The 15,322-nt window shown below is 41.4% G+C and overlaps 1 protein-coding gene across 2 annotated transcripts in view; it reads left to right on the top strand.

The window, feature by feature from the left end:
• The window catches only part of SLC10A7 (solute carrier family 10 member 7), a gene marked incomplete at its 3' end in the record, with an annotated part of 198,290 nt that overhangs the window by 14,538 nt on the left and 168,430 nt on the right, over positions 1-15,322 (top strand). Inside the window, exon 4 of one of the 2 annotated variants that reach the window (XM_079771181.1) lies at positions 4,398-4,473. In XM_079771181.1, coding sequence (XP_079627307.1) covers positions 4,398-4,473 — 76 coding nt within the window. Of the gene's footprint in view, positions 1-4,397; positions 4,474-15,322 lie in introns of those variants that run through there. The other variant, XM_079771182.1, reaches the window with a different exon arrangement.

Genomic DNA, 15,322 nt, shown 5'->3' on the forward strand with positions numbered 1-15,322 from the left:
GCAGAGTGTTCTAGACAAAGGAAACAGAACGTTCAAAGGCTCCAAAGCAGGAATAACCCTGGTGTGTTTGAGGGTCAGGAAAGCGACCATGGTGGGCAGAGCCTGCTGACATGGAGAGGAATACTATGACTTGAGGTTGGAAAGGTAGGCAGAAACCAGTCACTCAGCATTGTAGGCCATGGTAAAGCATTCAGAGTTTATTCTGAGCAGTACAGAAAACCACCAGAGGGAATTAAATGAGAAAGTGGTGTTGTCTGATTTATATTTGCAAATGATTCTCTTGGCTAAATAGCGCAATAGGGAGAAATGGATGTGTAAAGGATATATTTTAAAATTGGAGTTCTCAGAACCCATGGATGGATAGGATATGGAGAGAGGAGGACAGGAAGGAATCAAGGATGACTTCTGGATTTTGGGTATGAGCCACTGGGTAATTGGTGACATCCTTTACTTAGCTGGAGAGAAGTGAGTTAGAACAAGAGGGGAAAATTAAGAGGGCTGTTTTGGCCAGATTGAGTTTGAGAGAGTGAACATAAAATTTTGTTGAAAAGCATAAAATGTCACATAAATATGATGACATCATTTTAGAGCAACAATGTATGAGGTGGGCAAAAGTAGGTTTACACTTGTCATACAAATAAATAATACAATAATTAATAAATAATAATACAACAATAAGCTCTGTTTCACATACTTATAACTGAAAACCTACTTTTGCCCACCTCTGTATAATGCATATTAAGAACCAATAGTGGAGAAACCAAGATGGCGGCTTAGGTGAACACCTATACTGCTGCCTCGCACAACAGTTTCAAAACTACAACTGAAAGACAAAGCAGACATCACCCAGAACCACCGGAAAGCCGACTGAGTGGAAATTCTACAACTAGAAGGAAAAAGAAAAGGACACTGTGACTCAGGAGCGGCGGAGGGCAGAGGTGCAGAGACACGGAGATGTGCGCGCGCGCGAGAAAGGGCCGGGCGGCTGAATACACGGCTGGCTTTCTTGAACCGGAGCGAAACAAAGGCTTCCCATAGTGCTGAAATCCAGTCCCAGGCGAGACTCGGGGAACCCAGACACATACGGGGAGAAACTGGACCGTCTGGCAGCGGGCAGGGCTCGAGAGCAGCTTTCTCTCAGAGGTGCGTGCAGCCATAGCCGCGGGGCACTGAGACCCAGGGGAACTGCGGAAGACAGAGGTGTGGGACGCAGAGACATGCGCGTGCAAGAGGAAAGGCCGGGCGGCTGGATACGTGGCTGCCTTGCTTGTTCCGGAGGGAAACAGGGCCTCCCGACTACACTGTACCCCAGTTCTGGGTGAGACTTTGGGTACCCACACTCATTCGGGGAGAAACTGGACTGTCTGGCAGCGGGCAAAACTCGAGAGCAGCTTTCTCTCAGAGGTGCGTGCAGCCATTGCCACGGGACACTGAGACCCAAGCCTCTTAGGGTGGGGCTGACGAGAAACCAAGGCTGCCTGCTCCGCCCTGAGACCCCGCCCCATCCAAACTGAGCACAGAAGCTCTCCCAGTGTAGACACAGCTGATCCTCACAGCCAATTGGCCTGGAGGTCAATTCTGCCCAGTGATACCAAGAATAATAAAGGCTTAACTACAACAAGACTGTGCAGCCCATAAAGGGGTGCACCAAGAGTGTCCACCTCAGGTAACTGGGGAGGCTGAGTCACTGGGCCCAAAGGACACCTCGCACACAAAGCCACTCCATCAACTCAGGGAAGCAGCTAAAATGCAGAGACAAAGAGGCAGATCACAAATGAAAGAAAAGGAGGAAAGCAGAAGATTGGACATAGAGTTCAAAAACCACATTTATAAGGTTACTCAAGAATCTGCTAAAAACCTCTGAGGAACTTAGTGAGACTTTTAAAGATCTTAATGAGAATGCCAAAAAAAATGGAAAAGGACCAGTCAGAAATTAAGCATACACTGTCTGAAATAAAGAATATACAGAAATTCAACAGTAGATCAAAGGACCCCAAGAATCAAACCAAAGTTTTGAAACATGAGGAAACAAAAAACACCCAACCAGAAAAACAAAAAGAATCCAAAAATATGAAGATAGTGTAAGGAGCCTATGGGATAACTTTAAGCGTACCAACATCCGAATTATTGGGGTGCCAGAAGAAGAGAGAGAGCAAAATATTGAAAACCTATTAGAAGAAATAATGACAGAAAACTTTCCCTACCTGGTGAAAGAAATAGACTTACAAGTCCAGGAAGCGCACAGAACCCCAAACAAAAGGAATCCAAAGAGGATCACACCAAGACACATCATAATTAAAATGCCAAGGGCAAAAGACAAAGAGAGAATCTTGAAAGCAGCAAGAGAAAAACAGTTACCTACAAGGGAGTACCCATACGACTGTCAGCTGATTTCTCAACAGAAACTATGCAGGACAGAAGGGAGTGGTAAGAAATATTCAAAGTGATGAACAGCAAGAACCTACAACCAAGATTACTCTACCCAGCAAAGCTATCATTTAGAATTGAAGGTCAGATAAAGAGCTTCACAGACAAGAAAAAACTAAAGGAGTTCATCAATACCAAACCAGTATTATATGAAATGCTGAAAAGTATTCTTTAAGAAGTGGAAGAAGAAGAAAAAGGTAAAGATAAAAATTATGAACAACAAATACATGTCTATCAACAAGTGAATCTAAAAATCAAGTGAATAAAAAATCTGATGAACAGAATAAACTGGTGAATATAATAGAATCAGGGGCATAGAAAGGGAGTGGACTGACAATTCTCAAGGGAAAGGGGGTGTGAGGGGTGTGGGAAGAGATTGGACAAAAATCTTACACCTATGGATGAAGACAGTGGCGGGGGGTAAGGGCATGGGGTGCGGTGGGGAATCAGGTGGAGGGGAGCTATTGGGGGAAAAAGAGGAACATATGTAATAATCCTAACAATAAAGATTTATTTAAAAAAAAAGAACCAATAGTTATCAAGTATCTGCACTCAAGAAATAGGAAGATATTAACTCAGATTGCTTGTATTAAAGGAACTTCCAATTTAGTTCATGTGTAGGACATATAGTATCCTACCTAATATAATGGTAATATGTAAATTACCATCACTCCGCTACGCTCACGATTGGGTCAGCGGGAGGTGCAGGGGGCGGGACTCGGGGTGGCCGGGGTAGCCGATTGGGCCAGCCGGACACTGAGCTCGCGTCGCCAGCGGCGGCGCGAGCTCAGCCTCTGCGCCATGGCTGTGCTGTAGCACAGAAGGGGCCTCTGGGGCAGCGAGCTCACGTCCCGCTGCGGACCATCAAAAGCAGGGGAGCTGGGTGCCTGTCTGCTCCGGCACCAGGCCTTTCAGAAGCCTCCAGCTCGACGGAGGAGGCTTCAGAAAGGCCTGGTGCACCAGCAGACAGGCACCCAGCTCCCCCGCGATGGAAAGCGAAAGCGTGTAGGGGACCCTACACGTGCATGATTCAATCATGCACTGGGCCTCTAGTATATATATAATAGTGACCAACAAAATGGGGCAGCATATGATTTGTCAGATGAGTGGTGTAATCAGTTAAGGGTAAGAGGTTCAGCAAGGGTTGTGTACTCCTAAAGCAGAGATTTCAAATATGAGACATTAGTGAAGGAAAGATTAAAAGCTTCTTTACTTCCTACTTTCCAATTTGGATTCCTTTTATTTCTTCTTATCTGATCACTATGGCTAGGACTTCCAGTACTATGTTAATAAGAGTGGGAAAAGGACATCCATGTCTCATTTCTGTTCCTAAGGGAAACAGTTTTACTTTTTTGCCCATTGAGTATGATGTTGGCTATAGGTTTGTAATATATAGTCTTTACTGCTGTTTGACCCAATGATCCCACTTCTGGGAATATATCCTAAGAATCTTGAAACACCAATCAGAAAGAATATATGTATCATGAGATGAAAGTTTTGAGAATTGCTGTTTTGTAGAAAGGAATAAACACATGTAAGCTTGTGTTTTGTTAAATATTTTTGAACTTTGGAAGTGGTTTTAAAGTTTTATTTTTCCCTAAAGACTTTCTACCAAAAAAAATGTAAGGAAAAGATACCTGAAATAAGACTCAGGCTAAATTATATACATTTTGGTTATCTTTCAATGACTACACTTACTCTAACTTGACTAAATTTTAAATTATATAATAAAAGTTTAAATCATTTTAAAAATAAAGTCACCCAAAACTATGAATGAAATGAGAGCTTCCCCAGCCACTTGCAAAGCCATATTGCCTCTCATAGAATTGTCTGAACTCAACAGGGCATATGCATTGATAATCACTCTTCTATTTTCATTTACGCAGCTCTGCAATTTTAGAATGAATGTAGTGAAAACTATTTATGATTGAAAAATGCTATTTATAATTGCACTTTCTTTTATTTTTCAGTTTGCAGACTGTGGGTTGCATGCCTCCCCCGGTGTCTTCTGCAGTGATTTTGACCAAGGCAGTCGGTGGAAATGAGGTGAGTCAGGGGCCTAATTGTTTAAACAGAAATGGGTGCTGTGCTCTTATTTGTATATTCTATTTTATGACATAAGAGTCAGGTAGCAGAAAACACATAACCATAGCAGCTCATGAAAGAAGCCAGTTATTTATGTATTAGGATGATGCTGAAATTGATGACAAAGAGTGGAATTCGGGATTTCAAAGGAGGTGAATGAAATAGGGCTGGTGATTTCTCTACTTCAGTGGGAAATTGGGAGACGGAGGACAAGGAATTCAAGGAAAGGGAATTTTCATCCAAGACTCACAAACTGAGGAGACCTGCTATGGCCATCCCTTAATTCTTTAAAAAATTGTAAGGAATTAAATTTGTGGGAAAGGGGTCAGTATAAGTTTAATGGCTAGTGAAGATGATATCCAAAGGAAAAATGAAGCCAGCCCAGCTCGTGTTGCTCAGTGGTTGAGGGTTGATCTATATACCAAGAGGTCACTGGTTTGATTCCTAGTCAGGGCACATGCCCAGGTTTCAGGCTCTATCCCCAGTAGGGAGCATGCAGGAGGCAGCTGATCGATGTTTCTCATTAATGTTTCTATCTCTCTATCCCTCTCTTCTTCTCTCTTTAAAATCAATAAAAACATATTTTTTTTAAAAAAAGGAAATGAGGCCTGATTTCTAAGATAAGTTCAAAAAAATTATCCAGCTGCTAGCTAGCGGACTGTGGCATAAGAAGAGTGCTTGTGTATTGGTATAGCAGTTATTAATTTAGAGAACTACTTATAAGTGGCTCTTCTGAGTTGAAAGCCCTTACAACTTTGTACTGAGGGACTTTGCTTTGTAGTAGCTTATTCCCCCTTTTCCACTTATAGTCCGTCATATAGAAAAGTATACTACTGAATAAGGAAAGATATAAGGTGTTGCCACTTCAATCATCCTTAGGAGTTTGCTTCTCAGCATCTACTTTTATTTTCATCCATTTTATTAATTTCAAAAATATTTCTTGATCACATGTTATATTCTTTTTAAAAACAGGGTTATTGAAATATTATTGACATACAATAAACTGCACAAATTTAAGCAATTTAATGTTTTGACATGTGTATACCAATATATCTGTGAATCACTGCAATGAAGATACTGAACATGTCCATTACCCTCAAAAGTTTCCTTGTACCCTTTGGTAATCCTTCCCTCCTGTCCTTCTTAGCACCCCCCTTCCCTTGGCAACCACTGATCTGTTTTCTGTTACTGTGTATTAGTTTGTATTTTCTAGCGTTTTATATAATGGATCAAACAGCGTATATTGTTTTTTTCTGTCTTTTTTTTTTTTTTACTCAGAATAATTATTTTGAGTTTCATTAATATTGTGTGTATCAATAATTCATTCCTTTTTATTGCTGAGATGTATTGTTTTGTATGGATGTGCCACAATTCGTTTATCCGTTCATTTGTTGATGGACATTCAGGTAGTCTCCACGCTGGGGCTATGGATATTTGTGTACAGATCTTTACATGGACATAAACTTCCAATTCTCTTGGGAATACTTAGCAGTAGAATGGCTGGATCATCTAGCAGGTATATGTTTTAGTACATTTTAACCAAGGGAGGAATCACCAATAAATAGTTATAAATCACCTATAAATAGCTTTTGAATTGAACCATTTCTTTTAATATGTAGGCACTCTCCTTTTTACTACAGGTGCATGTTTATCTTTTTAAGAAATTGCCTAAGTATTTTCAAAAGGGGTTGTACCATTTTACATTTCAAGCAGCCGTGTATGAGTTTCTAGTGCTCCACATCTCAGCAACAGTTGACATTGTCAAGTCTTTAATTTCAGCCATTCTGATATGTGTGCAGTGGTTTCTCATTGGGGCTTTAATTTAATTTGCATGTTCCAGTGACTAGTGATGATAAGTGGTATTATCTTTCCATGTGCTTTTTTAATATCCATGTCTTTTTTGATAAAATGTTTATTAAATCTTTTGCTTTTTTTAATTGGGTATTTCATTTACTTATTTATGAGATGTGAGAGTTTTATATAGTCTGGATCCAATTCCCCCTCATTAGATACTAGTGACCCGGTGCATGAAATTTGTGCACATTAAAAGGGGATTAATTAGAGAAAATAATTTAATATTGCTCTTTGCCCTTTCTCTATAATAGAAGTGTCAGAGATGAAAGAAAATTAGCAAAATGTATATGAAAACCTTCCTCTTGTCAGAGTCTGGGGCACACCCCGGGACCCAGAGTCAAGTCTCCACCCACCCACATGCACCTCAAAATCTCATGAGACCCAGACCTGGCCGGCCCCCCACAATTGGGCTAGATCCAGACCCGGCCAGTCCCACCCTTGTCAAGTCCTGCCAGACAAGGGGCATAGCCTCAGGTCCCCCGGCCTGGCACCAGGACAGGGGGCGTGGCCTGAGGTTCCCCAGCCCAAACCAGGGTGGGGGGCATGCCTTGAGGTCTTCCATCAAGCCCCGCTGGATGGGGGCATGGCCTGAGGTCCCCTGTCAAGCCCGACAGGTGGGGGGGGCGCAGCCTCAGGTCCCCCGGCCCAGCACCAGGAGGGGGGCGCAGCCTTAGGTCCCCTGTAAAGCCCCGCTGGGTGGGGGCGTGGCCTGAGTTCCCCTGACCCAGCACTGGGGGTGCACCTTGAGGTCCCCCGTCAAGCCCTGCTGGGTAGGGGGCACAGCCTGAGGTCCCCTGTGAAGCCCAGCCAGGCAGGGGGGTGCAGCCTCAGGTCCCCTGGCCCGATCCTGGGGCAGGAGGGCGCGGCCTGAGGTCCCCTGGCCTGGTGCTGGGGTGGAGGGCGTGGCCTGAAGTCCCCTGTTAAGCCCCACCTGGTGGGGGGCGTGGCCTGAGGTCCCCCGGCCTGGCACTGGGGCCGGGGGAGCAGCCTGAGGTGCCCTAGCCCAGCACCAGGATGGGAAGCGCATCTTGAGGTCCCCCGTCAAGCCCTGCCAGGCAGGGGGCATGGCCTCAGGTCCCCTGGCCTGGCACTGGGGCGGGGGGGTGCGGCCTGAGGTCCCACAGCCTGATGCCAGGGCAGGGGCATGGCCTGAGGTCCCCTGTCAAGCCCCATGGGGGCGGGGGAGGGCTTAGCCTCGGGTCCCTGCTGATTGCTTGTTAAGGCTCCTTATGGGAACTTGGCCTCAGCTGTGGGTGCAGCCATCTTTGTGATGGAGTGATGGTCAATTAGCATATTCCCTTTTTATTAGATAGGATATGCTTTGTAAATATTTTTTCCCAGTGTGTGGTTTCTTTTTTCAATTTCTTACCAGAGTCTTGAAGAGCAGGATGATAGTGGAGGCACTAAAATGAGGTTGGATGCCTTATGCATTTTGAAGGCACAGGATATGCTTATGAATTGGATGTGGAATGTGAGAGAAAGAGAGGTGTCAAGAATGACCTCAAGGTTTTTGACTGAGCAGCTGAAAGGATGGAGTTGCTGATAAGGAGATGAGAACTGTGAGAGCAGGTTTGGGAGGTATCAGTCTGGTGATAACTAAGAATGCCAAAATCTCAATGGCTACCTGTATAGGTTTATTTCTTGCTCGTAGTACATGTCCCATGTGGGTCAGTTGGAAGGTCTTTGCTGTCACTAAGGCAGCCTGGTTACTGGAGGCCCCATTTGTATGGAACACAGAGCATTTACAGTTGCCACAGCAGGGAAAGAGAGAGATTGGAGAGTCACCAATGGGCTTTTCACTGTCCAGGCTGGAAGGGGTACATGGCACTCCTGCTCACATTAAATTGGCCAGAACAAGTCATATAGCTTCACCATGTGTTGCCATTGATGTGCCCTGAATGAGAAGAGAACTGGATGTTGGTGAACACTCGTAATGTCATCCATGTGGGTAAAGATCAAGAGTTTGTGTTTTTGTTTTATTAAGATACCTATTATATATCCAAATGAAAATGTCAGTAAGCAATTAGAGATACAGAGTTGAGAGTTCAGGTATAACCTGGAGATAGAAATTAGGGAGTCATCAGTGAGTAAATGGTATTTCAAGCCAAGATTGGAGAAGATCACCTGGGGAGAGAGCATAGGTAGAAAAGAAACAGGTTCAAGGGCTGAGCTCTGGGACCCTCCATCATTAAGAGGTCGTGACAGTGAGGACTAACCAGCAAAGGCAACATAGAAAACATAATTAGAGAAATGGAAAGAAAAACAAGAAATCATGGTATCCTGAAAACAGATGATGAAAGTGTTTGAAGGAAGAGGGTATGATCAGCTATGTCAAATTCTGCTGATAAAGTGGTATAAGGTGAATTCTGAGAATTGACCCTTGAATTAAGCTACATGGAGGTTACTGGTAACCTTGGCCAGAGTGGTTTCTCTGGAATATGGGGGCAAATGCTTGTTTGGAGTAGGTTAAAGGGAAAACAGGAAGAGGGAAGAGAGGAATTAGAGATAAGAGTTATAGACATCATTTTGAGGTCTTTGTGATAAAGGGAATAGAGAACTGAGGCTGTATTTAGATGGGATGTGGCGTTAAGATTTTTAAGTACAGAAATGACCGCATGTTTCTGTCATGTTGGGAACTGTACAGTAGAAAGGGAGCTGGATGACTTTTATTTTTCTCAGCTGCTGAGAGTCATGACAGGGTAAGTGCTACGAATGTTGAGATGAGAGGAGAAACGTGCCATTGCCGCCGAGCTGAGGAGAGTGGGTTAGCTGTAGAGTTCGGCAGCATTGCAGGCAGCACTGAGGACCCAGCTGAGATTTAGTCATTCATTTAAAGGGAAGCCAGGCATCACTGTTGTGTGTGTGTTTTCTTAGCCATATTTAGCTTTTTGGTGTAGGAATAGAACTGGCAGATAGTTGGAAACCCGGCGTTTCATTATTCCAGCTAATTCTTTCACCTAATAATGAGTGAGATAGAGGAGTTATATGAGTCAGACTGATTCCTGCTTTGATTTTCTATCACCTTGAAATAATTTGAGGAAAGGGTTTCTTTTGGAATATCAGAGACTGGTGTTAAGGGTTTAAATGTGTCATTTATCTCTTTCATTCTAATGTGATTCCCTTAAGAGCCATAAGGCCAAAAAACCTCTTTGTTCTCAAATGACTTTTGGCAGAAGTTCAAAGTTCACTCATTTTCTTGTCATTAATATATAGCAATAAAAAGTGTATTTACATGTTCATTCCTCAGTAGATATTTAACTTGTTTACATTAATGTATGCTAATAAGGTTTTGTTTACAAACGTTTCCTTTGTTTTCTAATATCATTGGTCTAGTTCTTTAAATGTGTGTATGGTGAGTCTTTATGACTATCAAGCATTGGGGAGTAAGATGCAATTTTTCACAAATATTGAAAATTGAGCTTCAGAAATGAAGCTTGTGAAGTCTAGTTTGGACGTATCTTCCGATGTGAAATGAATAGACTCTTATACTTATATCAGATTGTGGAAGAAAATGATCAGCAAGTAAAAATAGTAAGTTTAAGTTTAATGTTTTTCTAAAGTAATGTTACAAAGTAACTGAATATAAGCTTTTGCTGAAGTAAATTTAAGGGAAGATTAACCTAGTCTATGGATGAAAAGTGAATTTATTGGTGCGTGCAAATGGAAAGGTCCAAAAGCTGAATTCAGTGTCAGGTGCCATCGGGTGACGGTTCTGAGTCTACATCTCTGCGATTCACTGTTCTGTCTCCCTGCAGCAGCTCTGTTCCTAAGAGGGTTTCAACACGGTAGGAAAATTGCTGGGCGCATTTCCATGTCCTTTCAAACTGACTAGTCTTTTCAGTATTTATGGCATGTAAGAAACTTTTTTTTTTTATTATTGCACTTTGTGTTACAAAACTTCTTAACATTTAGTTTATGCTCTCATATATTTACATATACATCTTTAGTAAATATACATGTTTAGTATATGTCCTCATGTATAAAAGAACATCTGCGATTATATAGCATATTTGTACTTTAATAATTTCGGGGGATGTATTCAGACACAATAGTGTCGTTTGAAATGATTCTCTTGGTTTTATTTTGCAGTTGTTACATAACTTAGGAAGAGATTTTTTTTCTGTTACTAATATGCCTTCCATTTTAAAGTTGTTGTTTTTTGTTTGTTTGTTTTTCATAAAACTATTGATTACCAAAAGGTTTTTGTCATGGGTGGGAAGTGACTGCATCCTTTAAACTCATAGCTTGTACTTTGGCTAGACATAGCCTTATTACCTTTTGTTGAAGTTTTAAAACAATTTCTATTTTTATAACTTGGGTATTTTTGTTTCAGAGAGCCAACAGAATTTATAGTAACTTCTAACCACAGAAGGAACTCAATGTACATGCATAACAATGCAGGCGCTGGGATGCTAGCGTATGCTTTAGGTATCAAAGTGAGACTGTTAAGGGTGTAGCTGACTGGCAGTCCTATTTTGTGGCTTTTAAATTTTAAACTACTCTTATTTAAATATTGGCAACATAGCTAGATTCTTTTTTTGTGATGGTTATTTTTTTATTCTGGTGTTTTAAATGTAACTTTTCAAAAGTATGCTGTTGACATGGTCTGATTGATGAACATGGAGAGAAAGAGAGAGAGAGAGAGAGAGAGAGAGAGAGAGAGAGAGAGAGAGAGAGAGAGAGAGAGTTTAGTTCCTTTCTTTTTTTTTTGTACTTTTTCTTTAAAAAAACACACAAATTAAATAAAACAGTGATCAATTCTATTTAAATTGAACCAGAGTCCCTAGTTCATGGTGGGGAAGGCTGAGAAGAGGGAGACAGGATGTGGCTGCAGCGGGAGGCAATTCAGATGAGAGATGTGGGAGGTCTCAGAGGACGAAGGAGTCACCGAAATGGTATAGATGGATACACGCTCTCTCTCAGGGCCGCACCGTGGCCCTCAGGAGCTGGGGTCCTGCTTGCCCTGTGAAACCTTCTGGCAGCGAAGACTTCACCTCCTACATCCTGGTCTCCCATTCAAGAAGGTACCAGAGCCTTTGCCAGCCCTGCTCCTCCCTAGCACTTCCCGGGACTCCTTCTCCTTTCTTAAAGAATCAAAAAAGTAATAAGACTTGGTGAACCCTAATTTTATTTCTAAATATAAGAAAGTAGATAGGTAAAAATGTTTTCTATTTTATTACAACATGGGAGATATAGGATAAGCTCTTATTCTTCCTTTGAAACTATACATTTGTTTGGTTTAAATTTCTGTTCCAAATGTAAAGTTCTGTGCTAAAAACTATGATTTCCCCTCCCCGTAAAGCCTTACAGAGGTTTAAAACCTAATGGGACTTGCCAAGGAAATCATTGTATTAAAATTTAAGTATTAGTAACTTCTGCCTTGTGGTCACTACCACAGAGATTCCTTTTATAAAAGAAGGTTCTTTTTTAAGAAATGGGAAAATCATTTTCCAGAGTTTGGAGAGAAGGTGCTATGTAGCTTTAATGCTACTGTTATAGAGAAATTTCATTTTTCTATCACTTAAGCTGATATTTAATGAAAAAACAAGAAAGGTAGGGTTTGGGAGAAGATGCGTTATCTTCTTTAACTTCAGTAGTTCTTTTTTATTTGATTTGATTTGCAAGCTGAGATAGCGAAGGATTCAGCTAAAAGCCATTGCCTAAAAATAGCCTTATTACCTATTGTTGAAGTTACAAAACAATTTCTGTTTTTATAACTTGGGTATTTTTATCAGTATGAGTTCTTAATTCTCAGGTAAAGTTGCAAAGCTGTATAGCTTTGTAAAATATCTGCCTTCAAATATCTGAAGGGAAAAAGAAAGAAAAGCATTAAGAATCAGAATAGATATAAATCAGGGCAAGTTAGGAAGATGTCTCCTGTCATATCTGAAAATGATATTTTATGCCAAGCTCTATGTTATCTGTGTTTGAGGCTGAGCCTGGTAATTTGAACCATGAAGATAAGGCACCTTGAGCACTAATGCAGCATACTGATTATAGGCATGTTTTATATCCTGGCTTGTTGTTTTTTTTTTGTTTCTCAAAATGGATTCCGTATATCACCTCCACTGGCATTACCTGAGGTGATTAGGGGAAAATATCTTCACCTTAGACCTATTGAATTAGAATGTGTGATGAATGGGCCTCAGTATTCTACTTTTTAAAAAATTATGGAAAAAAATAGATCTTTAGCCAACCCGGTGTTGCAGTGGTTGAGCCTTGACCCATGAACCAAGAGGTCATCTGTTCGATTCCCAGTGAGGGCGCATGCCTGGGTTGTGGGCTCAGTCCCCAGTAGGGAGTATGCAGGAGGCAGCATATCGATGTTTCTAATCTCATTGATGTTCCTCTCTCTCTCTCTCTTCCTCTCTCTCTAAAATCAATAAGAACATATTTTTAAAAAACAGATCTTTAAAAGGTATTTAAAATACATATACTAGTATATAGTTTAAAGCATAATAATAATAAACACCACTGTGCTCCATCTCGCTTTAGAAATAGAATGTGATACTTTACCTGTAGTTAAGCACCCACTTTGTGTAGGCACCATTTTCTACCAGAGAAAATAATTAAATAGGAGAATAAGATCTACAGCCTGCCTTCCAGACTCCTGCATTTAGTGTGACATTATACTATTAAAAAATCTGTTTCATGTTGTAAACCTCACAAAAATAGGCAAAACAGAGTAGAATGGCTTTATATTGGCCCATGTCATCAAATTGTTGTGTTTGGTTTTTTTATGTAGAAAAGAACAAAATGCACCCCAAGTGAGATCAGCCCCACTCAGTGTGTGGGACAGCCAGGGCTTCTTCAGTTTAGGACCCGACTGCTTCTTGTGGGCACGAGGCTGTCCTCTTGCCTAGTTCCGGGTTAGGACAGTGCGCTTCTTTTAATGTAAACACACTTAGCTGGCATTTTGATTATATTTTACTTAGCAGGTTGAAGGTTTTTAGAATTCTTTGATAGTCATGTAAAATTCCAAATATGTTTTAGGGAAAGGTCTGATTTCAGGTATAGTAGAAAGGTAACAAGCTAAAAGTGTGTATGTGTGTGTGTGTGTGTGTGTGTGTGTGTGTGTGTGTGTGTGTTAATTTCATCAATGGGGTTAGTGCCCAAATCTCTTCAAAGACAATTTAAGAATGTCTCCTGAGCAAAGAAAATTATTACATATGGTGAACTCTTTAAGTCATAGACGAAGGTCATGGCAACCTGAGTGTATTTTTAAAAGGTTTCCTATCTGCTTTGAAAGCAAATGAAGCACTCGGTACTAACTTTAAAGTTACAGCCATGAGACGGTTTTTGCTAGAGGTGAAGGATCAAGATATATCACAGTCCAAATGGAGACAAAAGTTAAATTTCTGTCTTATCAGGGAGGCCTGGAACATGTCAGGGTTATTTTGCATTATCAGTGGGGAGTTGATCTTACTAATGAAGATACGATTCATTGAAACATTTATAAAGGCATTTAGAGGAGATCTGATCAACAGAGAGAGAACTGAGAGTGAGATGGAAATCTGATCTGTCAGTCACTTGTCAGCTTCAGCAATCACTTAGCCTTTCTGGGCCTTGCCTTTCTCCTCTGCTAAATGGGGCCGTTACTGCTTTTGCTTGCAGTGGAAGTTCAATGGCATCTTGGATGAATCTTGTATCTGAAAAAGGCTGGCAGTGTTGAGCCCTCTGGCAAGCCTGCTGGCAGATGTACACTGTTTACCCTCTGGGCTCCTGTGCTGTCTGGGAAATGATAACAGATTTTTCTCTTTGGCAGCAGCAAGACATGCCCCATCCCCTCTCTTCTTCCATATCTACCTTTTAACTTCAGTCTCATCTTCTGAGTTGGGTTAGCATTCTTAGGATCACTAGAAAGAGTTGAGTATGTTTGTTTTAACTGCTGTAAAACTTGTGTGAAATATACCTAGATTTCCCAAGATTTTTGTGTGGTGATTTAGAAGCCTTTCATTTAATCCCTTCCTGCCTCTCAAATTGTCTTCCATTTCTATCACTTTAACCAAGAGCGTCTTCTTGATGTTTGGCAGTGATTTCCGTTCACCAAATCCAGTGGCCAGTTCTCAGCTCTCATCCTCCGTGACCCAACTGTAGCCTTTGACCCATGGCTACTCACCCCCAATGTCCTATGTCTCTCCTCATCCCTTTTCTTCTTGACTGGCTCCTTTCCCACCCCAATGGGAGTCTCTTCCAGGGACCTGATCTTGCAACACCATGTTTAGCATTGCCAGATTTCTGTTTCGGAGTCCTTCTTCTCTCTGGAGTTGAAGTCATTTGACCCTCACTTTTGGGTCCAACTCTGCCACAGACATAGGACCGGTCCTGATCTTGGATGAGAAGTATTTGGACAATGCCGATTTACCGCACTGTGGCACAATATCACCCCTTTGCTGCTGCACACCTGACACACATGCTAAAGAATCAAAGCAGATGTTTTATGTCTACTTTTACCATTGCTCACCTGGTTGTCTGAGAAATTCTGTGTATGAGGTAAAGCATATTTGTGTAGTTATACATATGTTGACGTAAGTAACGTCCAAACTTGTAGAGAATTTTTATGCGTTTATTTGAGCCAAACTTGACAACAGTTGCCGGGAAGCAAAATCGGAACAGGTTGAGAAAATGCTCCTGAGTATGGCAGTTTTGCAGCTTATTTTATACATTAGAATACATTAGAATAAAAGGAGGAGACATAAGGAGGGTTGACATGAAATCCTTTGGTGGTAGATTAAGAGCACAGGAAAGAGTAAGTGGAGAAATTTCTGGGACTGGATAAACAGTCAAAATAGACACATGCTTCTTTTACATTGGTGGGTACAGGATAGTTAATAATTAACATTTTCAGCAGATGGAGAGGGTGTGTGGGGAGCAAGACAACAATGAGGGGTTCTGTGGTCTCCTGCTCTAGTACCTGCGGTTATGCCTTGAGGGGTCTGGAAAAGAAAATTACTCT

This window comes from Cnephaeus nilssonii, assembly GCF_951640355.1.
Source record: "Cnephaeus nilssonii genome assembly, chromosome: 5".
Classification (NCBI taxonomy): Eukaryota; Metazoa; Chordata; class Mammalia; order Chiroptera; family Vespertilionidae; genus Cnephaeus; species Cnephaeus nilssonii.